Here is a 26499-nt window from a genome sequence, read left to right as displayed (position 1 = left end):
TCCGCTGCTTTTTTTAAAGCTGTCTCGCTATGTTAAACCCATTTAACATAGCAAGACAGTTTTGAAAAAACAACGGAGAAAGCAAAATCTCCGTTGCTTTTTACAAACTGTCTCGCTATGTTAAACACATTTAACATAGTAAGACAGCTTTAAAAAAAGCAACGGAGAATCTGCATTGCTTTTTTTAAAGCTGTCTCATTATGTTAAACTCGTTTAACATAGCGAGACAGTGTGAAGCAACGGAGATCTTGCGTTCTCCGTTGCTGTAAAAAAAGAGTTATAGTAATGGAAAAAGTCTGGGCTACCAGACGTTTTTCCATTACTATAACTCTGATTTACAACGTGCATGCTGACCAATCAGTGTGCACGTTTTTGAATATTAATGGGGGGTCGTTGTATAATGAGGTCTTTATCATTGGGGCTATAGCTGCCTCTTAAATTGAATTTTCTCACTGCTTGGGTAATTGACTAAGCTATGCTAGGCAGCTATTGTGAATAGTGAACCTTTTTCTGAATCCTAGAGAAGTTTTCAGGTAATTGTAAACCCTTTATAGAGTAAACTGATATGAAAGTTGAGTGGTTGGTACTTTTCAAACATCCTTTCTAAGTAAGTTATTTTTGATGTTGTTAGACATCAGTACCACAACTTGTGATAACACAAACTATAAGGCATATTCTCACAGCTAACGATTTAGAAATACAGGCTGAAGACTTTAATGCTTATTGATCTAGTTACTGTGAAAATTGTGCACTTTGTTTATATTTTTGTCAGTTTTTGGTAAATGAGAATGATCTATCGGGGCACAGTTCTGTTTTCAAAGCTATTTCAGCAGCATATTTAGACTCTTTTGCTTGGAGTCAGACAGCATGCAAGTTTTGCAAATTCATAGCTTTTAGATTCAAAGACTAGTGTCTTACCATTACATATTTGCTGCTTAGTGCTAATTTAAAGTTTGCAAACAGTGCAGAATACACCATTAGAATTAATCATTCCTTCTATGTGAAATGTGAATTTCTTTTCTTTGTGGTCTATATGTAAATGTAAAAATGAGCAAAGGGAGTAATGAGTGTTTAGGATTAGAGAATTGTCATCACTGGTAATTACTTTGCTTTCTAATAACTGCCCTTTATTACTGTCAGTACCTTAGGTAAATTGGTCCACTTGTTACGAATCACAATTATCAGTCTTGGTGTATAGGAAGGATATCTTAATCTTTTTCTAATTATGATAAAAGTACCACTGGGGCCTGCCATGTTCTACATCTATTTCGTTTGTTTAATACATTGCCAGTTGCATCTTTAAACCACAGAATTCATTTTATGCTAAAAACAAAGTCAATTAATGAGTGAATTAATATTTTATCATAATGAAATATAACCCTTATCACATACTTTTGCTGAATGCAAAACGTAAGACTGCTAGAAGGAAATATTAGCATATTATTGTACAGTAATGATTGTGTAAAAAAGCCCTGTTCAGTATTAATTCTTACAATTATGTCTTCTTGACATGTTTGATAACAGATATAGCTATATTGTCAGCATGGACTGATAATCATATGCAATGATTATATGTTGCATTCTCCCCAGGTCTGTCTTGCATCGCCCTCCTTGAGCCTCATGGAAACTTTTGAATATGAGTCATTGGCTAGGCTTTTAATGGTCTAAGACTGATTGCTTTGTATGTGCCTACCTATGAACCCCTAAGGAATACAGTAAATCAGAGAGATATACCAAGACATAATTGTGAACATGCATATGTGTATGTAGCTATGAAACCTTGAAGGTCACATATTTGACTCCTTGAGGGTCACATATTTGACTGGTTTTGTAAACTGAATTCAAGACTTCAAAAGAGAAGCATTTTTGTTTGTTTTTTTTTTTAATCACTGAAAAAAGGTCCCAGATTTCCTTACTTTCTCAGTCTGTCCCTGATTGAGAAAAAATCTGGGTAATCAGTATGCCAATGTTCAAACCAAATTTCTGTTAAGATTATTTTGAAGGTAAACAGGTCCATATAACTTAAAATCTTTGTGAGACTTTTAGAAAAAAGGTAATGCCAGCTCTGACACAGTATAGAAATGTGTCAGTGGAATTGCAAAAGTAGAATAAAACAGGATGACATACATACCTTCACATTGCCAGTAAATGAAGAATGTTGCTCAATATAGAATAACAAGTTGCTGACACTTGCATCCTACTGCTGAGAACCCCTCCCCAAATGTCTTTTTCCTTTCCATCTATCTCAAGTCTTCTTGAATGATTCAGTATTGTTTCTGTATGCCAACAATTTGGAAGTTTATTCCACCTAGTTTACTTTCTTCCAAGAACCTAGCTGGTCCTTTCCTAAGTCTTCTCCATGGCCCTACCTACAACTGAGTCCAGACTAATCAGTCTGTTGTTCTATTCTTTCTAGGGATGTTTGAGGCTGATTCCTTATTCAGAACTACCATACTAGTACTCTTTAAGTCCTTTGTTCCCATCCCATCTTTCAAAGATTTGTGTAGTATCCTTCAGAAACCCAGCCTAACTTTTTAGTATATTGCAGAAGTAACCCTTCCAGCTCCTGCATTTTTTTCTCTTAAGGACTATTTGCTTTCCATCATTTCTTGAGCTGTAGTCCCACATATTCATTCCCCTTTAACATTCCTAGTTCTTCTTCCAATGCTGAACTTTTCCTTCCATTACTTCACTAAACCTGTCACAGAAAAAAATTATTTTAACTACCTAATTTCCTTGTACTTCTTCATCTCTTCCCCTTATTTCTATCCAGACTTTTGTCTTCTCTCACAAGTATCTGAAGAACTAAATTTCCTGTGTTTAACTCCCTTGAACATGTTTTTTCTTCATTCTTATGTTGACTTTGTGAGCCTCCCAGACCACCTTCCTTCTTACTTCCACACATGCCATTCTTTAAGGCCTTCTTCATCTCACTCACCCTACTGTCTAGCTCCTTAGCCAGTGTATTTATTTTGACCTGCCCCTTCTTCAGCCATATTGACTTTTCCTTCCTTACTGAACCCCTGTTGCACGGAATTTCAGATTTAACCTTCATATGTTTGTTTCCATCAACACAAATAATGTGTCAGTGAAGGAAAGGTTAACTTGAATGATTGTATTTATATAACAGGTTTATATATGGTAGGCTTATACATATGTCCTCAAAGCATATCAGGGCATTTCATACTTTTCATGTTTCTTTCACATGACACAACTATCTAAATCAGGACTGTCCTATAAAACATGAGACAGCTGGACATGAGACAGATGGCAATTCTAGGAATAGCCAGTATGTGTGGAGGTTAGTTTTTTGCAATGACAGAGTTGATTAGTAGGACTTTTCAGAAGGAAAGGTGATAAACTTTAACATTATGGGGGTTTTGACTCTTGGTGTGGTTGCACTATTGCAAGGTGCAGGATTAGTTTGAGATGGTCTTGTCATGGTCTAATATGGGGCTCTTCAGCTTGTATTTGCCAAGCATCTGAAACTAACTTCAGTCATCCTGACTGTTTAAACCCTACAAATAATTTAAGTGCTAATGTTGCAGATCATAAAAGCATGTTTTTCAGCTGGAAAGCTTCCCTGTAGCCCACACCTCCCTAACTTCTCTCTTTCTCTTTATATGTATGCGTGTATTAACTCCATCAATGAGCTCTCCAAACAGTGCAAATAAATCTTAGACAAATACATATTTTAATCTAATATGCTCAAGAATGCAATTTAAGTTAAATTAGTCCCTAAAACAACAGGGGACTGTTGGTTGGCTTGACATCAGAATGACTAGTATTATACACTTATTTGAAAATAAGTATGGGAAAACAAGCAAATAGAGACTGGGAGCTTGATATTTATGGAGGAATATAATTATCATAATCAATCCCCTTCCCACATTTTCTACGTGGTGTTGGGATGCTGTCAGTTGTCACCATTCAACAACTATGCCTAACTGTTGCATATCTTTTCTCACATAATCTATCCACCTCTTTGCTGGACACCCTTGTTTCATCCTTCCTTCTTCCTGTCCGACCCAAATTTTCTTCACCAGATTGTCCTCTGCTTTCCTGCACATATGCCTGAACCACCACAGTCTGTTCTCTTTGACCTTTTCTGCATTTGGAGCTGCATTGGCTTCTGCTCTGATGTTCTCATTTATCTGTCCCACATTGAGCATCCCACCACCCACCTCAGGCACTTCATCTTCATCACCTCTAGCTTCCTCAAGTGTTCTGCCTTTACTGCCCAGGTTTCTGTACCACACAGTAGTACTGGTAGCACCACTATCTGAACACCTTACTTTTCAGCATCCTTCTGGCATGCACTACTCCTGACACTCTGTGCCAGTTGGCTGGTACCCCTCTGATTCTAGCTTTGACCTCCTCATTCAGACTTACCTTTTCCTCAACCACCCCTCCCAAATACTTGAAGCTATTAACTTGTTCCACTATTTTCTCTTCTATGTTAATTTTCAGCTTCTTCTGATTCCCCCATTTGCTGCCATTACAACTGCCTAATCTGTACTCAGTTTCATCCCATGTGCCTTCAGTTTTGTACTCCATTCTCCTGTCCTTTGCTGCCTTCAGTTTTCTATTCCATTCCTCTATTCTTTGTTGAAATTCTAGTTCTGAGTCTGCCTGTAATGCCACATCATATGCATACAGCAAATATGTTGATCTGTCCTCCCCCTGACTTGCTTGCTAATGTAGTCCATTACCTGTATGAACAGCAGCGGGCTCAAAGCTGAACCCTGATACACACTCACTCCCACTGGGAACCCCTCTGTCAGACCAAACACTGATCATACTGGAGTCACTGGATCCTTGTACATAACCTGCACTTATTCTACCAGTATTTCTGGGGACTTTGAAACACTGCAGAACTGCACAAATCAACTTTTTCTTGTAACCTTAGCATATGCTTCCTCCAAGTCTAAGAATGTCCAGTTGGACTCTTTCCTCATCTCTGGCTTCTTATCACCTATTTGTCTCACTGCAAACATTGAGTCAGTTATGCTGCATCCTAAGCTGAATCTGAACAGCTCATACTTTCTTCTACTCTACTTATTTGTTTATCAAGCATTCTCTCCAGATCTTCATGCAATGCAAAAGGACTTTGATACCTCTGTGCTACCCACAGTAGTGAATGTCCCCTTTATTCTTGAACAATGAGACTAGTATTCTTACTGTCCAATCATTTGGAATATGCCTTTCTCTCCATAATGCTTTAAGTACCCTTAGGAGCCATTTCTCCCCTATATCACCCAAAATCATTATCATATCAGCTGCTTTCCCTGATTTCATTTTCCTTACTTCTGTTCTTACTTTTTATAAGGTAGACTCCTTAGGTTCATAGGTTCATAGGTGTGTACTAGTCTAATGGCCCTGGAGCCTTTACAAGCCTAGCCCATAGGATTACCCTGGCATCATGCCACCTGACCTTAGTTCCCAGTGCCTCTGTCGAGTAGAGTCACTGGAGTGATCCCCAGGGTGAACTTTCTATTTCCCATCCACTCATCAAGATTTCTCTTGAAGACAGCCAGTGAGTTGTTCTGTTTGACATGTATGGGAAGTCTATTCCATAGCATGGGCAGTCTCTAGGTTATGAACCTGTCCCTCCAGCATATTCTGCTGATTGTGGTAATGAGGTTGAGGCCTCTGGAGCATGTGGTGCAGAGGGTTTGGGATTTCTTTAGATGTAGCATTTCTGAAGGGGCTGGGTCAGACATGGCTTTGTAAGTCAAGCAGAGATCGCCTCTAAATTGGCGATATGAGACAGAGAGTAGTTGGAGTTTTTTGAGTCTGTCCATATAGGACAAATGTTTAAGGCCTAGGATCCTCTTTGTGAGGTACTTTTGCCGCCTCTCCAGTTGTTCCAGGTGTTTAGTGAGGTACATGCCAATTGGGGCATTGTACTCCATCATTGGCCTAATGAGGGAAGAATAGAGGGAGACAATGACCTCTTTCTTCCTGGATGCAAAACCCTTAGTAATGAAATATGCCACATAGAAGGACTTTCTGACCACAGTGATAATGTGGTGGTCAAAGGAGAGGTTGCTGTCAGCCTGTATTCCCAGATCTCTTACAACACCTTCTGTGTTCAGTGGACTACCATCAATGTGGTAATTCATGGGAACCATGTTTTTCCCAAAGAGGATGATGACACATTTTTTGGTATTGAGTTTAAGGCCATGGTTCTGACACCAGTTGTTGATCTCAGTGAGGCCTTTCTGTAGGATGTCAACATCACTTGGGGAGTTGATAATAGCTCCCAACTTGCAATTGTCTGCAAACCTTGTCATCCAGAGTCCCTTCGTGTTGGCCTGGACTTCAGAAAAGTAGATACCAAACAGGAGAGGACCCAGGACCGAAACCTGTGGGACTCCACTCATGACTGGTCGGCAGTCTGACTTGGAGTCAGCTACTTTCACACTGTTGGTTCTACCTGTGAGCTAGTTTGCAACCCACCTAGTGATATAGGGGTTGATGCCTAGCTTAGTGAGTTTTTTCTCTGATTCCTGAGTGAGGAATGGTATCAAAGGCCTTGGCTAGATCAAGGTAGGCTGTATGAACCACCTTGCCTTCATGCACAGCTCTGATGACTGACTCAAAGAAGTCAACCAAGTTGAGCAGGCATGAACTACTCTTCACAAAACCAAACTGTGTGGGATCCAGAGTTTGGAGATTCCCTATATCCTTGTTTATTAGGTCCAGAATGATGCGCTCCATCGCTTTGCATATCAGACTTGTCAGGCTAATGGGGCGATAGTGCCCAGGGTCTGTAGTCACTCCTCCTTTGTGGAGAGGGATAACTGTAGCAGTGTGCCATTTGGTAGGAACAAAGCCTGAGGTGAGGCTGTGATTGAACAGGGCACACGGTGAGGTGCCAGTTCACTCTGTAGTTCATGTAGAACACAGACAGGGATATTATCAGGTCCCATAGAAGCTGTATGTTTCGACTTGGAGAGTGCTGTTTTAACTTGTGCATCAGTAATACTGAGTGCCTAGCAACCTACAGGTATTGTGACTGGTCCCTTGGGGGGGGTAAAGTTGGCACTGAATCTGTCAGCCAGTATATTGGCAATATCTGTTGGCACAGTATAGGAGATACCTTTGTGCAGTAGCTCAGAGCAAATCTGGGTATTGCCATGGAGATTCTTTACATAACCTATAGAAGGCCTTGTGGTTGCCTTTACTATCTGCTGCAGTTCTGTTTTCATAGCTAGCGTTAGAGGATTTGATGAGGGATCTCAACTTTTTGTTGAGGCTGATAAGGGAGTTTTTCCAGTCTTTGGACTTCACCTTATTCTGCATCAGTTTCCTCCTTCTGTTGTAGAGTTTGTTTATGGCAGGGGACCACCAAATTGGCTTCCTTTTTTGTAGAAGAGCGTCTTGGTTCTATTGGGTATGGTGAGATCCATGCATTTGTGTACATGTTTGTACAGTGCATTGGTGTATGATTCGGTGGTCATGCAACTGATCTCCATTTGCATGGGTGCCATGAAGTTAGCCACCTCTGTTTTTAGGATCCCAAGGTTAGCTTTGGCGAAGTTTTTCATGGTGGTTACCTTTGCAGGGGTGTTGGGAGGGATGAGGATTACCAAGATGATTAGTTTGTGGTCAGATCTAACCAGGGAGGAGTTGACTATTGGTGTGGAGTAGTGGTCGCCCATGTTAGTAATGACCAGGTCAAGGATGTTGCTACCTCTAGTGGGGGTAAGAATGAGCTGGTCCAGGGCATTGGAATTAATGAATTCCAGGAAACATTAGGCAAGTGTATTGGTACATGAGTAGTTCTCCCAGTTAATGGAGGGGTAGTTGAAGCCGCCCAGTATGAGAGTGTTAAGTTGAACCCTGATATTCTCCAGGGTGCTTAGGAATGTGGAGTGTGAGTCCTGGGACATGGTTGGGGACATATAGCAGGCTATGACCTGAATCGCTGTCTTACCCAATGTTAGCTGCACCTGAAGTATCTCAGATGTGTTATGTTGGGCTACCAGTCTGGAGATGTGTGCATCCTTTATGAATATGGAAACACTACCGCCTTTGGAGCTTCAGTCCAAGTTCTAGGGCTGAAAGTTGTGGAATGAGTTATAGCATGGCAGTGCAGGGGTGCTTTCTGCTGCCTAGAACCAAGTCTCTGTTATGGCACAAATGTTGATGTTCTCCATTTTAAGGAGTGCTTCGAGCGAGTGCATTTTGAGATTTAGACTTCTAGCATTGAGCAGTATGATCCTCAGATTGCATTTGTTTGTAGCTTTACTGTGGTAATTTGGCCTCTGGAACACCACCTAAAAAAGGCACTATAGGGGTGACAAGAGCCTTAGCCAGTATTCGGAAGCCCAGGGGTGATAGATACAGGCCATCTCTGGCAAAGCATCGGGTCTGTCAGTCATGTCATCCCAGGCAGACAGATACTGGATTCCCTTAGAATGACACCAGAAGCTTAGTCAATTGCTGAAATCAATCATTTTTTGCTTGTACTGTGGTATAATTCTGGGTGATGGTAGGATGCTGCTCAGGGCTAGGGTCATACCCGTCTGGACTACATATTCCGAGAGCTCCTCCATGTCTCTTTTCATGTAGTCCAGGGAGATATGTCTCAGGTCATTCACACCCACATGTACAATGACAGAGTCATATTTCTACCTGTTGTTGAGGGACATGAGTGCGTGCATTATGTAGTGGATCCTGTCACCTGATAGGCAGCTGACCGGTGCTTTCTCCTTATTCAACCTAGTGAGTGGGACATTAGTGTGCCTCACTATTGAGTCACCTATGACTAGTGTGTTGGGCATGCTGTTTTGCCTTAGGGGCTTTGGTTGAGTGGCACACTCTTTAGGAGAGTTATGTGTCTCATGATTAGTGTTGTGTTGTGGTGGTCAAGGTCATTTCTGCTTTGGAGGTCTCTGCTGTTTGGGTAGATTTTTATTGAGAGCTTCCGTAAAGGTGGGTGTGTGGTTTGTGTTTTTATGTGAAGGCAGTGCTGGTGTGTGTTCTGGAGGACTGTGTGTTCCATGTGGTGTGGTGCAAGTGTTGACCTTCTCCTCTTGACCAGCTATTTTGGTCTTGGCTGAAGAGTGTGTGGCTTCCAATTTGTATATATAAGTGCATCTGTCACAAGTCTTTCATTGCAGGATGTGTTTGGAATATAACAACTTCTGTGGGATTTTCTTCATTTAGAAGCTGTTGTAAGTGCTCCTTCTACCTGCCTTTGATGTTCTGTCAACTGGTGAGCAGTTGTTGCTAGTATCCCTTCGGAAGGGTGTCTGACTATTTTCTTTACCTTACTGTCTTTCCATTGTAACCTGATGTAGTTTCTTTGTGCCATCTATTGAATCAGTTTCCAGAAGCCGGTAGAGTGCCTCTGATGCCTTGTTCTTTGCTATTGTAAATCCTCTGTTATTCTATTTGCTAGCCAAAGTATTCCTTCCTAGCTTGGTCCATCATTTTTGTCTCCCACTTTTTCATGCACTCTTTATTTCTTTTGATGACTTCCTGGACTTCTGCATTCCACCATCAGTTTTTCTTATGTACCTAATTACTTGTCTCAGCCACATATCTCTTCTGTAGTCCTCAGACATGCTGTTTTGAGGCCCTTCCATTCTTCTTCAACTCCATCTTTTTTCTCTTCTTCCTGAGATGCTAGTGCCTATAGTAATTCCTTGAACTCTTGTCCTTTTTTCTCCTGTCAACTTCCAGGTCTTAAACATAGCTTCTGATGACCTTAGATCTTTGTCTAACCATTGCTTCACCTGATTGTGGCAACCAGTGGTTTGTTCTGTGGGCTAACTGTTTCACTAGGGGTGACTTTGCAATCAATGATTCTACCCCATTGCCCTTTTCTTACTAGGAGGAAATCTACCTGAGTTACATGTTGGTCACTCTTGTATGCGATCTTAAAGCTGTCTCTCTTGCTGAACCATGTGTTGGCCACCATTAAGCCATTTTCTAGATTGAAGTCTAGAATGGTCTCTCCTTCTTTATTCCTGATGCCCCACTCATGTGGACCCAGGCAGTCCTGATATCCTCTTCTGTCCATTCTGATATGTGCATTCACGTCACCCATTATCAACACCCAATCATGTTCTCCTGCAGCTGCTATCTGAATGCACTCTTTTCCTCATTACCACAACCTTATTATGGGGCCTAGGCTGAGATTATGAATACTGCCCTATCATAGGCTGAGATTACGAATACTGCCCTATCATAGGCTGAGATTATGAATACTGCCCTATCATAGGCTGAGGTTATGAATACTGCCCTATCATAGGCTGAGATTATGAATACTGCCCTATCTTTACACTGACGTCAGATTGCCATGAGTCTGTCACTAATTCTGATGACCTCCCAAACTGTCTTTTAAAGCTTCCCCCTCACCACAATTCCCACACCATTTCTAGCCTGTCCTCCTCCTGTGTAGTAGACTCTGGATTCCAAGCCAAGTATTTTTGCTGCATTGCCCTTCTATCTTGTCTCTTAGATACATAGGATGTCCAGCCTCCTCCGTTCCATCATGCAATCCACTTCCAAGCTACATCCTGTCAGTTAATACACTGAGTGTAATTCTTAGTTCATGTTTGGCAGATTGATTAGTTTTGTGTCCAGTTTTCCCTCAACAAAGCTGTCCAGGAACCCAAGTTGGGCAACTGGACACAAGCTGGCCAGTAGCTTATTGGCCTAAGGTTGCTGGCTTTATGATGGGCACACATGGTAACAGGGGCACATATATCCCTCACAGCTATAGCATAGTTCCCTGGCATAGCTCAGAGTAGCTTGGTCCTCAACCCACTTATCACAGGCAAGTAACCATCACCATATGGTGACATCATTCAACGTGACAGAATCACCTAGAGCCATGTTTTGTATGGCTAAGTGGTCAGCCCTGACTTGGCTAGTAGTAGAGGGATAGCTTACATGAAATGAAGATAATTAGATAAAAAGCAAAAGGGTATATTGATCAGAGTCAGAATGATTTCTCTATTTCTGATTAATTTTTAGCTCTGTATTTTGGGATAGCAATAATGAAATGGATCATGATGCCTACTGGCTTCAGTCTGTCTAGATGTCAGTGCCTTTGATTTTCTGCCAAATAGGAAGCAGATGGTAAACTAATGTGAGTGAGGGCTGTTAAAGGCCGGTGGGTTATATGCAGCTTAGTAATAAGATGGGAGTAGAAGAGTGTGAGAAATGTGTATGAGCATCAAATTACAAGACTAATTCATAGGTTCATAGGTTGGTACTAGGCTATTGGCACTAGGGCCTATACAAGCCTAGCCATAATAATTACCTGGATATTTCTTCCCACAATATTTACTTCTCTGGACCCCTGTCTAGCAGGGTGACTGACATGATCCCCGGGGTGAATTTCCTATCTCCCATCCAATCATCAAGGTTCCTCCTGAAGAGGGCCAAGGAGGTGCTCTGCTTGACATGTATGGACAGTCTATTCCAGAGTATGGGGAGTCTCTGGGCCAGGAAACTATCCCTCCAGCATGTTTAGTTCATTGTGATGACAAGGTTTAGATCCCTGGAGTATGTGGCTCTAAGGGATTGGGATTTCTTTAAGTGGAGCATGTCCAACGGCTCAGGGTTTGACATGGCCTTGTATGTTAAGCAGAGATCGCCTCTGAGTAGACAATATGCCACAGATTATAGCTGAAGTTTTTTTAGATGGTCAGCATATGGCATCTGCTTTAGGCCTGTGATTCTTTTAGTGAGGTATTTCTGCGGTCTTTCCTGCTGTTGCAGATGTCTTGTGAGGTACATACCAAACGGGGCATTATACTCTATAATGGGTCTAATGAGGGATGAGTACAGTGGGACAATTGCCTCCTTTTTCCTGGATGAAAAGCCCTTAGTGATGAGGTGTGCCACATAGAAGGGTGTCCTGACTGTTGTGGAGATGTGGTTATCGAAGGTGAGACCACTGTCCACCTGTGTCCCTACGTCTCTCATCACACTTTTGGTGTTTAGTATACTGTCACCTATGTGGTAATTCATGGGTACATGGTTTTTCCCAAAGGGGATAACTATACATTTCTTGGCATTAAGCTTGAGCCCATGGCTCTGGCACCAAGCATCTGTTTCTGTAAGGCCCTTTTGTAGAATATCCACGTAATTTGGGGATTCAATAATGGCTCCCAGTTTGCAGTCATCTGCAAACTTTGTTAGCCAGAGTCCCTTAGTGTTGGCCTGTACTTCAGAGAAGTAGATGCCAAACAAGAGCGGTCCCAGGACTGAACCCTGAGGTACTCCACTTGTCACTTGTCTGGAGCTGAATTTGGAGTCAGCTACTGTTTCTATCAGTAAGCCAGTTGGCAACCCATCGAGTGATGTAGGGATTTATGCCCAGTTTAGCAAGTTTATGTATGATTCCAGAGTGAGGGATGGTGTTGAAGGCCTTGGCAAGGTCCAGATAGGCTGTGTGGACAGCCTTACCCTCATCCACAGCTCTGGAGACTGATTCGAAGAAGTCAATCAGGTAAAGGAGACAAGATCGGCCCTTCACCAAACCAAACTGGGTGGGGTCCAGTGTTTGAAGGTTGCCAATGTCTTTGTTTATAAGTTCCATGATAATGCGTTCCATGCCCTTGCAGATCAGGCTCATCAGACTGATGGGATGGTGGTTCCCAGGATCCAAGGTGGATCCCCCCTTGTGGTGTGGGATAACTGTAGCTGTGCGCCACTGAGTGGGCACGAAGCCTGAGATGAGGCTATGATTAAACGTGACACTTAGGTGAGGTGCCAGTTCATTTTGTAGTTCATGTAGTACACAGCCCGGGATGTCATCTGGTCCCATGGATGCTGTATTCTTAGCTTTGGAGAGTGTGGCTTCTATCTGTATGGTCGTAATTACCGGAATTTGGCAATCTTTTGGTATTGAGATGGGTCCTTTAGGGGGTGAGAAAGGGGTGAAGTTGGCCCTAAATCGATCTGCCAGGATATTGGCAATATCCTTGGGATCAGTATATTTAATGCCATTCTGTTGTAGCTCAGAGCAGATCTGAGCACTGCCATTTAGATTCTTGACATAACTATAGAATGCCTTGTGGTTGTCTTTGGAATCTTTGGCAATTTTATTTTTGTAACTAGCTTTTGAGGATTTTATGAGGGATCTCAGCTTCTTACTGAGGCTAGTAAGGGAGTTTTTTGCATCCTGGGATTTTCCTCTTTTCTGCAACAGTTTCTTCCTTCTGTTGTGTAGTTTATTTATGGCAGGGGACCACCAGATTAGCTTCCTTTTTTTGGAGGAGAGCATCTTGGTTCTATTTGGGATGGCACGATTCATGCACAAGTGGATGTGCTCGTATAGTGCCTTAGTGTAGGATTCAGCAGTCAAACTTTCAGATCCCGTCTGCATGGGTGTCATGAAATTTGTCACTTCTGACTTGAGTAGCATGAAGTTGGCTTTGGAGAAGTTTTTTACGGAGGTTTCCTTACTGGGGGGGGGGGGTGTGGATGTCAAGGGTGATTTGCTTATGGTCAGACCTGACCAACGAGGGGGTGACCACTGGTGTGGAGCATCTATCTCCCGCATTGGTAATGACCAGGTCTAGGGTATTGGAGCCCCTGGTGGGACAATGGATTAGTTGATCCAGGGCGTTAGAATTTATGAATTCCAAGAACCGTTAGGAAAAGGTGTTGGTACCCGAGTAGTTTTCCCAGTTAATGACAGGGTAGTTGAAATCATCCAGTATTACGGTGTTTGGTTGTATCTTAATATTTTCCAGTATGTTTAGAAAGGTGTAGTGAGAATCTTGGGGTATGGTGGGGATCTGTAGCAAGCTACAATTTGACTGCAGTCTTACCTAGTGTTAGTTGCACCTAGAGAATTTCAGATGCATTGTGTTGGGCAACTAGCCTGGAGGTGTGAATATCCTTGGTAAATATGGACACTCCTCAATCTTTAGTGTTTCAGTCTTGGTTTGGTAGTTGAAAAGTGTGGTAAGAGTTGTAGCCTGGTATTGCAGGGGTGCTCTCTGGAGCCTTGAACCAGGTCTCAGTTACTGCACAGATATCGATGCTCTTCATTTTTAGGAGTGCCTCAAGAGAGTGTATTTTGAGGTTTAAACTTCTAGCATTGAGTAGCATTACCTTCAGATTTTGCATGCTTGGATCTGTTACTGTGGTAGTTTTGTCCTTTGAACTTTGCCTATAAAAGGCACTAGAATACCACTAGAATACTGTAGAGTTCCGTATTTGGCCAAGTGCTCTTTTGGATGTCGTGCAGCGATCTTTAGTTTTCAAAGACCAAAGGGCCTAGTGCTATTTTAGACGTTGTGTAGTAATATTTAGTCTTCAAAGACCAGTGCGCCTAGTACTGCTTTAAAAGTTATATAGTGATCTTTAGTCATTAAAGACAAAAGGATGTAGTAATGTTTTAAAAGTTGTGTAGGAATCATTAGTCATTAAAGGCCAAAGGAGTCATCTTTGAAGTGTGCGCTGGGTGTAATTCAGGTCTGCGTATGAGGAAATAAAGTGTAAACCTACAGACAAATGGTATGATCAACATTTAAGGAAACTTAAAGGCTAGTAATTAAAAACAGTTTGCAACAGTGTTGATACCATTGAAGAAGATGTAACTGAAAATGAGGGCACAAACCTGCAGAATGATTTACATAAGGAGATGTAGCGCTACAGGATGACAGTGGAGACGGATGCAGTTCAGAAAAAAATTCCAAACATGTCAGTGTCTTGGAGTGATACTAAGATAAATGGAAGAAAAAAAGCCTTACAATAATCATCCATAAAATAAAAGACTGCACTCTGTTTAATAAGCCTATCACAAGCCAAATAAACTCTAGACAGCTGCAGCTGATATTATCCAAGGTATGTTAAACACATCCTGTAAATATCCATGTTTTCACTGAGGCAGTAACTGAAGTAATGTACACAGTTCTAAGGCTCCCTTCTAGAGAAGCACAGAAGATGTGTTGGGAATAAACTATTGGGTAACTAGAACTATATTGTGGCTGGAAACACTGCAGGGTAACAGTAAGTTAGATGCCCAAGGAAAGTATATTTCAGAGCAGAAGAGAAACAGCACCTCTATAATTTAGGGGGAGTTATTGAAAATAAGGTGAGGGTTTCTGGTGTGCTCAGAGAAGTAGGCAAGGCCATTATTTGCAGATTCAAGATGCCAGGTGCAATTCAGAATAAAGACTAAATATTTAAATTAAATAGTAATAAAGTCATTAACTAGAAGTTTGATAGTGCGATTACTGAAGGACTTAAAGGTCCAGTATAAGTGGGTGTGGACAGAAAGAAGGGTGAGGTGGACTATTGTTTATATCCCAACTTCCAAACTGGGTTAAATGAAGGGCTTTTCTTTCCACATGTGTACTGGTATGCTTGTAAAACTATGTGTGTATATATATATATATATATGTATATATATATATATATATATATATATATATATATATATATATATATATATATTCCCTATTGCAATTAAATGCATTAACATTTAGTTCTACAAGCAGGCTGTCTCAGTTGGCTGTGCGAGATTTAGAAGGAGACTCGCTGAGAGTAATTCTCCTCTGTATTTTTCTCTTGATATTTTAAACTGGACTCCCAGTGCAAGGCAGTGTGACTGTTAAAAAATAATCATTGTTTACCTCATAAACAGACAGATAGTAGAATATGGGTGCATGGCTTGGCATATATGGATGGAGGAGGTTGCATATCATGTGAGTATAAAGTAGAAGGGCGCAGCTGTTTTACTTACCCATAAAATGGACAGATCCATGGTGGGACTGATCAGTGACCCATTTGTTTGCATGGAGGGTATAGTGCAGGTTCTAATCCATGGCATCCCTGCATTCGGGGTGGATTCCAGTTGCTCACAGGTTGAATAGACTAGGGGAGAAACAGACATCACTAGTGGGATGAAAGTCAGTGTAGACACAGTTATCTAGCCACTGGCTAGATGGTTGTAGAGTGTAGTAAAGTACACAGTTTGGGGAAGGTATGTCGGTGTAAGGGTGATTGGGATGGAGAAGAGTAGATAGGGATTACAGTGTTAAAATGATGGGTGAAGATATACAGAGTCACTCCATTCAGACCCAATCTGTGTGTTTCTTTGGTGGGGGGATAGCTGTGGTCAGTAATGGCTGATGGTAAGACTGCACCAGGAAGCAGCGAGCTTCACTCTCCAATAAAAGGCATAACTGGTTGAGAATCTCTATTATCTGTCAGGTTGGGAAATGTCCACCAATTACTCCTCGACAGGGTTCAGCACTGGGAACGCTGATCATTGTCACAAGGAAAAGGTCTGGGGAGACCTTGCTTTGCCAGTGTGAATGTGGAGGTTTGGGTATCCCAAGTGAGATTAGCTAAAAGGAGAAGATTGCTTTTGTCAAAAGATCTATATGCTAACTTTTTAAAATATACTCCACCAGACTTTTCAATGACAGCATAAAGCAGTATAAATACTGCCCACCTCATGCCATGGCCACATATAGATATTTTATATATGCTTAATATAACAGTGAGGGATATGGACTAAGGGGCAAATGGGGTCTTGTTAAATCTGGATTTTTTATGCTCTTTAAACAGAGGTTCACAAGTCTCATTCTTACTGCAAGTATTAAACGAATAATTATTACAACCGTCGGCAGTTATTAATCTTTGACTATGTTCAGAGTCATTCACTGGAAGACAGCCCGGTATCTTAATGATGATGATATATTTATGCTTTTTTCATTAATAAGGAAACAAAGTTAATTTCCTTTGGATTAAATGTGGTCCATTCATAATTTGTAAGTTATTTCTATCAAAATTATTAATGATAATATTAATTTTTTTTTATTTTAAGACTATCGTAGACATTAAATAATGTGTGATACCTCTGTAACTTAAGTGAATGTTCCCTTATATATTAGAGACTGTTGTGACCAGAATTACCTTATTGATTCATGGCTGGTGTGTCTTCATGACTGGCTTTGATAATTTTCTCAAAACATGTAAATGCAAAAATAACAGTGAGAAATCAGCAGCATAAAGAATCAGTAGGTCAGCTGTTCCAACACATTTTTTTAATTACCCATCTTCACAACAAAGCAAGTTTGCTTATTGTTGTAATTACTTTTACCTGAGTAAAGAATACTTGGAGCATTTATCATAGATATTTTTAAATATTTAGTTACTGAGTGATTGTTTTGTAGACAAACTGCTGTGTATATGATAGGTGTTCTCTGTATTTAATGGTGTTTTACCTGTTATAAACATCTGACACTATAATGTGAAGAAAAATGCATGAATGTGTACTTAGAGAAATTTCTAGTTTTTGAGGGGTCATATACTTGCAGCAAAAAAAAATTCTGCTAATATTTCATAGGTATACACAAAAACTGCTGAATATTTGCTTTTGAAACCATAAACTCAGCGAAGTAACTCTCAGAAATACCCTATTTCTTGAGAATCACACCCTGTATTGATTGACTTATTGTATGGCATGGTTCAAGTGGGTTATTGTAAACTGAACAGTTTGACGCTTTTAAATATTACAGTTTATGACTAGAGTGAAGCATACAGTCTGTAAACAGGAATGAACCCTGAAGACATATCAGCAGTAATACAAGCTGTTCTTTCTTACAATAAGTCAATATCACAATATTCACTCTTACTTTCATGAGATACAGTTTGTCATGCACTGGAATCTGGTTTAACTGCCATGTTCCTTCTTTTTTCTCCTTCCTAATTTTCAAGGCCTTTGCCTGGTGGTCAGACTTAATGGTAGAGCATGCGGAGACATTCTTATCGCTGTTTGCCGTGGATATGGACGCCGCCCTTGAAATGCAACCCCCAGATACCTGGGATAGCTTCCCACTCTTTCAGCTGCTAAATGATGTTCTACGAAGTGACTGTATGTATTACTTTTTATATTTTTGGATTTGGAAAAAGATGCATACTGAACATTTGTATTCTACATGATGATGCTTTTCTATGCAACATAACTGATCTCAGCAAGGCTCAAATTGTGCTTTATTCATGAAATAAAGTAAATTTAGTGAGAATAATGTGTTTATCTTCCTGAAAAGTATTTAATTATACTGCATTTTTATTGCTAAGTGATAGATGTCTTTTCACAAAACAATAGTGCCTGCAGTGGTATGCTCTGAAAAAGATACAAGGGGCAGCAAATTTCCTGTGCATTAGAATCCCTATACATCCAGTTGCACTAATGTGGTTATGAAACATGAAGCCATGTCATATCTATTCTGAGTTGTAATCCTCAAAAAGCTGCTGGTGAAGACTTGTTCAAGTAAACTGAAACAATGCTTTACCTCCTTATATCAACCAAAGTGCTCTTTCTCTGTATAAAAGTTACTTGCCATCTGTTGTCCCCTACCATTGCCCAGTCCACATATAACAGGTCAGTGAAGAGCTGACCCTTAAGATGCAAAGTTCTCTGTTCCAGTTGCCAGGCTGTACAGGTGTGAGGCTCACTGTCAGGCTTTGGAGGGGAGAACTTTCTTGTCCCCACTGTCTAGCCATGGTGGTGTGAGATTCCCAGTCCAAGCTGTCTGCCTGAGAAGCCATCAGGTTTCTTGCCCCGCGTGTCACATAGTAAAGGTTTGAGGTTCACTGTGCAATCTATGAAGCCATGCAGGTGTGAGGTTTGATATCCCAACTTCCAGGCTGTGGAGGAATGAGATTAACTGTTGCAGCTACCAGAATGTGGATTTGTGAAGTTCTGTGTCCCCCCAACCCATCTGTCAGGGTCTGCAGATGTGAGATCTGCTGTCACTTTGGTGCAGTGAAAGGAAGTAGTGTGTAAATGTGATGCTCACTCTGTGTGTGTGTGTGTGTGTGTGTGTGTGTGTGTGTGTGTGTGTGTGTGTGTGTGTGTGTGTGTGTGTGTGTGTGTGTGTGTGTGTGTGCACAAGCTAGCTAGTCAACACATGTGCATGCATGAGTGTATATTTTGGGCAAGGAGAGGATTATGGTTTGTATGCTGCAGGAATATAGTTCAACAGGACAACAGGAAAGATGGGAACACTGGGGCATAAGACTGCTGGCAAGTTCTGTTATTTCAGGGTTGTCCTGAATAAGGCACTATTGGACAAATGCTGTACTATTAGAAAAAAATGAATTTTATAATTTGTAGTTTACTTCTTCAAAGGGATCAGACATTAAGGTAGGGGTGCTACACTACAGTATTCTGTGTTCATTTAAGACTAAATATGAATTATGTACAGTTGGAGGAAGGGAAGAAATAAGCTATGTAATGGAAATATTTAAATTGCAAGCTCTAACAATGAAGCAGATGTCCCACCGTTGTGGTATAAGGCAGTAACTGCAGCCGGTTGCTAAAAGAGAGATGGGGCAGCTATGTCCACTGACACTTGGGCAGGTTCATATATAGGAAACAGAATGTTGGTGGTAGACTGAACATGAAGACAAAACATTTTTGGATACTTTGGGTGCTCCTTATTGCTTCACCAAATACTAGAGTTAGGGTTGACATATTAAAGGCAAAAATGGCAAAGCCTTTGCTTTTTTGTCAAATCCTTACATTGATTGGTAAGGAGGAATAAACTAGACCACGCCCTGCTTTGTACACATGACTTCAGTAGAAGGGTGCGCGACACGTTTGAATGAGGGTTGTTGTCGTGCTGGCAGTGGTTCACAAGTACAAAGTCTGTTGGGAGCAGTGACTAATATGGCAATTTGTAATCTTTATTCAACTATCATTCCACCCTGAAGTAATGAGATGATATTCATTCCTCTTTCACAGCCTGGCAATGACACAGAAGACAAAAATTATGAACAGTTAGTGACCTGCTTCCTGTGCCTGTGGTACAGGGCCTGACTTCTTCCACCTTTGTTTGCTTACTGATGGACTTTGAGAATTGCCACGTCACTTAATCAGACTGTGGTCCAGGTTGCCCCTGAAAAAGGGACAATTTGTTCAGTGAGTTTAGCTGGTCAATAAATAAGTTACATAAATGGCATCTGCCTAATCCCTTTTCCATTCTGGCAGGGAGCTGTCAAATTCATATTCTTATGCGTCAGCTATCTACATGGAAATCAAAACTTTCAGTGTGTGCTCTGCATAGCTTGTAAGTCACTAAAGCCATTGCCAAACCACATCTTTATCCATGTAGTGACCATACTCCTAATTCCTTGTATGGTAAGACCTTCAGCAGATGTGCTCTTCTAATGATTACAGTTAGGAAAACAGTATTGTGAATTCTTTCATCACAGCAGGAAATAGAAGAGTATCTGCTAGAGGTCTTATAATAGAAGAAATTAGATAAAAGTATGATAAAAGCTTTGATCACAGCAGGAAGAGTATCTGCAGTGATTCGAGCTCTCAACATACCTCCATGAATTCCTTCTATGATAAGGCCTCCAGCAGATAGACTTCCAATTCCTGCTGTGATCAGTGCTTTCCCCATACCCTTTTCCTACCTGATGTCATTAGAGTCCCTACCATATTCCTTCCTCATCACTACTGTTATCAGGGTTATGATTATAGCCCCACCTCTCCCTTACATTGATGAGATCCTTCAACATAAATAGGCCCCATCTTTACTGTGATTTAATCCCAACTGTAGCAACTTCACATGCTGGGATCAGACTCCGTAGCATACCCCCTCCTCATTACTCCCCCATCCATGCTGTGATCAGACTCCTTACATACTACTTCCTCATTTTTACCCCATCCATGCTGTGATCAGTGCCCTTATCACACCAGCTTCTTGTTGCTTTCCCATTTGCTACAATCAACCCTCACATATGTCTGGCCCAATTTTTACTCATCAAATACTAGGATCAGAACCTTCAGCATAACCCATTCCCATTTCTGCCCCATCCATGCTGTGATCAGATCTCTCACCCTACACCCTTCACAATTACTTCCCTGTTCATGATGCACTTACAGCCCACAACTTTTGCCCATCTTGCCCCATTCAATAATTCTGTGATCATTGCCTTCACTATATACTCTCTCCCCATTTCTGCCCCATCCATGTTGTAATCAGAGACCTTACCATATGCCCTCATCATTTCTGCCCCATCCATGCTGTGATCTGAGCCGTTTTCATACTCACTCCTCATTTCTGAACCTTCCATACTGTGACCCATGCCCTTAACATAACCTCCCTTCCTCATTTCTGCACCATCCATGCTGTGATCCAAGCCATTCCCATAACCTCCCCCAGCATATCTGCAACTAGACTCTAGAAACCCCAAAAGATTGGACAAAGACTGGCCTCCATTAGCAAGCCATCAGGACATGGACATGGACACACCCACACAATATTTAATAATTAGCATTAAGATACTATAACTGACACCAGAACAAATTCAAAACCTCTGCTAACAAGCTGTTAAAAGTAATCATACTTAAAAATCATATTACAGCAGTATTATTCATATTAGCCATTGGCATGTAACATGGCCTTTTTCATAGCCATCTCATGGCTGATCCTAATCCTCACAATCAGGTACAAGCACCTTATAACAGGCTTTCAGAACTGCAGATGACTTTAGGACTTGCCTCTATCTTGCTAGTGGGGATATACACAAGTTTTGGGTCACACCCACATTTGTGGTTATAATGAACATGTGACCTTGCTAAACTTGTCATTTTTTTTTGTAGATTTTGCATCTTGCTTTGTTTGGGTAGTTTTGAAAATATCTGAAATATAGTACAGTGGTACCCCTTAACTAACCAAATCATTATAAATGAGTAAATTTTCCTGCTTTTTGTATTAAGAACCTTATTACCATACAATATTTAACAGCTGTAATAATTTGTAGCCTTTCTCAGATTTAAACATTTGTTTGTGTTATATAATTAGGCTGTATTTTTTCTCAGTACTGTTTAACATGTTAATTGCTTATATTGTTTATCTTGTGGTTGGGTACTATGTAATATTTCATTTAGTCATTAATAACTCTACCGTAATATATTTGGATTGATTAATTAACATATGCCTATTAACATGCCAAGACGAGATCATTTAGAACAATTAGCTGGTAACCAGTTAACATGTTTAACCTAAACATTTCTGGCGGGGGGGGGGGGGGGGGTAAGACATTTATGTGCTTTATCTTGAGTCCAGGACAAATTCTGGTTGTCCTTTGAGTCAGAGCTTCATAGTGTTATAGAATGAGATATCATCTGCCTCAGATACATATCACAACCATGAAAAACAAAAACTGAAAGCGTATGACTGAGTTATAATGCAGTGTTGTGTCATCATTCATTACACTTGTTCCCATTCACTCAATGTATGGTTGACATGAACTTGTCTTTTGAGTTGAGCGTGTGGTCTTTGCTTTGTGCAGTCTGAGATAATTTATCTTTAATATAGCATGTGGCTCATAATAAAGTCAGAAGTAGAATATAGTGCAGTTTTGAATGTATAAGTTGTTGGAAGTAGAATTAGGACAAAGGTGTACCAGCTTATTTGTTGGCCACTGCATATGTATCAGATGAGGTGCCACTTTTGTTTATTTATATTGGGAACATCAGTGCTGAATTTGAACATTGTTATATTTCTTATTGTGTTTTATTATTTTCTTCTAGACAATTTATGCAATGGGCAGTTCCACAAGCACCTCCAAGATCTGTTCGCTCCACTTGTTGTTAGATATGTTGACCTCATGGAGTCATCAATTGCACAATCAATACACCGGGGCTTTGAACGAGAATCATGGGAACCTGTAAAGTAAGAGTATGCCCTTTAATATAGTAAGAGTTTGAATGCAGATTTACGGAAGCTCAGTCACAAAAAAAAAAAAAAAAGAAAAAACATTTTAGTGCATATTTTACGTTTGAGTACAAGAATGACTGTATGAATTCCTGTGTGTATCTTGGTGTGTGCACAGTTAAGCACACGCATACACATGCATGTGTGTGTGTGTGTGTGTGTGTGTGTGTGTGTGTGTGTGTGTGTGTGTGTGTGTGTGTACTTGACTGCATGTGTGCATACATGTGTATATAAATTGAAATGGCTTTTCTTAAACAATCTTCAACTATAATACAAAGGTTTCTCTTTGCACACGTTATGTTACAAGATTAGTTGTATACATTTTATTATGAGGTATTGAAAAATATTAAAAATTGCAACCATTTCTAAGCTTTAGTTTATTTGCATATTGTAATTTGAATGTCTGTCACAGCTTCACAAACGTCCAAGAAATATGCTTTGAATAATATGGTCATGGACTGTTTTTCTTCCAGGAAATTAGCAAGACAAAAAAAATAATCACAGAGCTCCATTTCTGCTGCCAAGAGAAAGCAGGTCTTATGGCAAATTAACAAAATCTTGGCAGAACAGCTTGTGTGTTATGTAAGCTACACATGTTACAACTGTTTTGTAGTATCCAGTCATTACTGCAATAATGACCTTAGAGTATTAATAGTGGAGCAGTCTGAACTGTCTAATGGAAAATTTTGTGACTAACTTGATGTACAAAGATGTTAAAGGATAGATGCCTTACTTTGAATTCATGAAATGCACATTGAGTTTCTACATGTACTGATACAAAGGTTTTTGATATTTACAGTATCTTACTTTAGGTCATTAAAGATGAAACGTTTCCCATCCATCAGAAACAAGAACTCTTTCCTGCACTTATTGAAATGAAACTTGGATCAGTGGATGTGATCTGACACCTCTATCTCCATTAGACAGAAGCTTGCAGATGCTGCCCAAGTTATATATACCCCCCACTACCCAAAGGGATCAAATCCTGTCCAATACATATGAGAAGTATTACTCATCTTAAAAAGGCCCTTTAGTGTCGTTAGCCTAGTATTCTGTTATGATCCTATGATCCTATGTTAAACTGTGCAACAGCATCCATTTCAGCTGTTCTTTCTTTTTTTTAAACAGAATACTTTACACTTTATTTACCAAATAATAAGTACTTTCTTTCACATTTAATCAAAATTAACACTGAATTTTATTATGATATCACAGGGAATTAAACGCTTATAGTGCAGTCTAAAACAATGATATTGTAATAGCTACTTTGCATAGCCATTCCAATAACATCTTGTGATTGTTGCCACTTAGGAAATCATTTGTAATAATTTAGTTTAGTTGCAGTGAATCTCATTTTTTACACTCAGCACCCAGACCCTGCAATTTATAATAACAGAACTGTTTTGCATCTACATAGGATACTTCTGAATTATACCATAGTTTATAAATTTAAGCTACTCTGTTGGATTTAGAAAACTATAAATAATTATTTTACAGAAGAAAACTATTGTACCACACTTTAGAGTCCATTTAACCACAATTATACAACTTATCAGAAGCATACTCTTTATATTCTGAACCCATTTGCATTGTCTTTAACATATTCCATTGATCATCCTGATTAATATTGCTTCTGATTGTCATAGCATTAAAACTGAGGTCGCCTCTTAATTTAGTGCTGTAGCACATTGACCACACACTCTCTTAAATATAAAGGTGGGATTCACAGTCATTATTTGCCGTACTTAGAACCAGTGAACTATAAAACTCAGGGAAAAGATGAATGTATAATTCAGAGTGAACTATTGGCCACTGCTGCAGGACCAATACATCACTGTACACCAAGAAGGCAGCTGGTGCATAATACATATATACATGAGCTATATGTGTATTATGCACAATACATATATACATGAGTTATATATGTATTATGCACAATACATATATACATGAGTTATATATGTATTATGCACAATACATATATACATGAGTTATATATGTATTATGCACAATACATATATACATGAATTATATATGTATTATGCACAATACATATATACACGAGTTATATATGTATTATGCACAATACATATATACACGAGTTATATATGTATTATGCACAATACATATATACACGAGTTATATATGTATTATGCACAATACATATATACATGAGTTATATATGTATTATGCACAATACATATACACGAGTTATATATGTATTATGCACAATACATATATACATGAGTTATATATGTATTATGCACAATACATATATACATGAGTTATATATGTATTATGCACAATACATATATACATGAGTTATATATGTATTATGCACAATACATATATACACGAGTTATATATGTATTATGCACAATACATATATACACGAGTTATATATGTATTATGCACAATACATATATACATGAGCTATATATGTATTATGCACAATACATATATACAGGAGTTATATATGTATTATGCACAATACATATATACATGAGTTATATATGTATTATGCACAATACATATATACAGGAGTTATATATGTATTATGCACAATACATATATACACGAGTTATATATGTATTATGCACAATACATATATACATGAGTTATATATGTATTATGCACAATACATATATACATGAGTTATATATGTATTATGCACAATACATATATACATGAGTTATATATGTATTATGCACAATACATATATACATGAGTTATATATGTATTATGCACAATACATATATACACGAGTTATATATGTATTATGCACAATACATATATACATGAGTTATATATGTATTATGCACAATACATATATACACGAGTTATATATGTATTATGCACAATACATATATACATGAGTTATATATGTATTATGCACAATACATATATACACGAGTTATATATGTATTATGCACAATACATATATACACGAGTTATATATGTATTATGCACAATACATATATACATGAGCTATATATGTATTATGCACAATACATATATACATGAGTTATATATGTATTATGCACATAGCATGATATAAATGCTACCATAATTCAGTTGCAACTCAGGTAAAGCTAGGCTATGTTCAATAGCTTAAAACCACTTTTCTCTAAAATGAGTAACAAAGCTGAAAGCAATCAGGAACAAAGACCCACAATCAGGGGCACTTTTAAGATTTCTAGCAGTATTCACTTATTTGAAAAAATAAGAGGAATTGTATTACTGTGCAAGTCCAGAAATATATAAACTTTATAACTTTAATGTAGTGCACGGAGGACAGTACTTTCTCTCCAATATTCAGAAAAAGACAAAGCAGTTAAGCGCCAAAGTCATACATGACTCGACCTTACCAAATGTTAATCACCCCCCGCCACAGTTGTTATGGTCATGCCTAGCACTTAGCAGTATAATCTGCCTACACTGACCAGCAAATGATAGCAGCAGAACAAAAAAATTTGTTTCTGCCTGCTGTTCATACTATTAACTTGCCCCTAACATCTTGTAATAAACTTAAAAAGAGCCTAGAATCACAGGATGCATTAATAAGCATTTTCTGAAGTATACAAACCTTGAAACGCAAATGTATGTCATTATTTAGCAACTCCAGTCCTTGGCGGTTTGTCTGAAAACCACAGATGTTATGAGGAACAGACCAAAAATAAGAAGCAATAATCTGGATGTTTTGCAAAAATCTGGACTGTTGAGAAGCATGGAGGTGATTGTAAACATAACGGAGTGCACATAGAGTGCATTG

General features: G+C 39.4%; 1 protein-coding gene across 15 annotated transcripts in view; it reads left to right on the top strand.

The window, feature by feature from the left end:
- CADPS (calcium dependent secretion activator) overlaps nt 1-26499 on the top strand; it is a 2296269-nt gene that overhangs the window by 1815679 nt on the left and 454091 nt on the right. For all 15 annotated transcript variants that reach the window (XM_044077436.1, XM_044077434.1, XM_044077437.1 and 12 more), the window contains 2 exons: nt 17710-17866; nt 22544-22685. In XM_044077436.1, the coding sequence (XP_043933371.1) occupies nt 17710-17866; nt 22544-22685 (299 nt within the window). The remainder of the gene's footprint in view (nt 1-17709; nt 17867-22543; nt 22686-26499) is intronic.

This window comes from Protopterus annectens, chromosome 7.part0, assembly GCF_019279795.1.
Source record: "Protopterus annectens isolate FY-2018-M chromosome 7.part0, PAN1.0, whole genome shotgun sequence".
NCBI lineage: Eukaryota > Metazoa > Chordata > Ceratodontiformes > Protopteridae > Protopterus > Protopterus annectens.
This window is presented reverse-complemented; position numbering and strand designations above follow the sequence as displayed.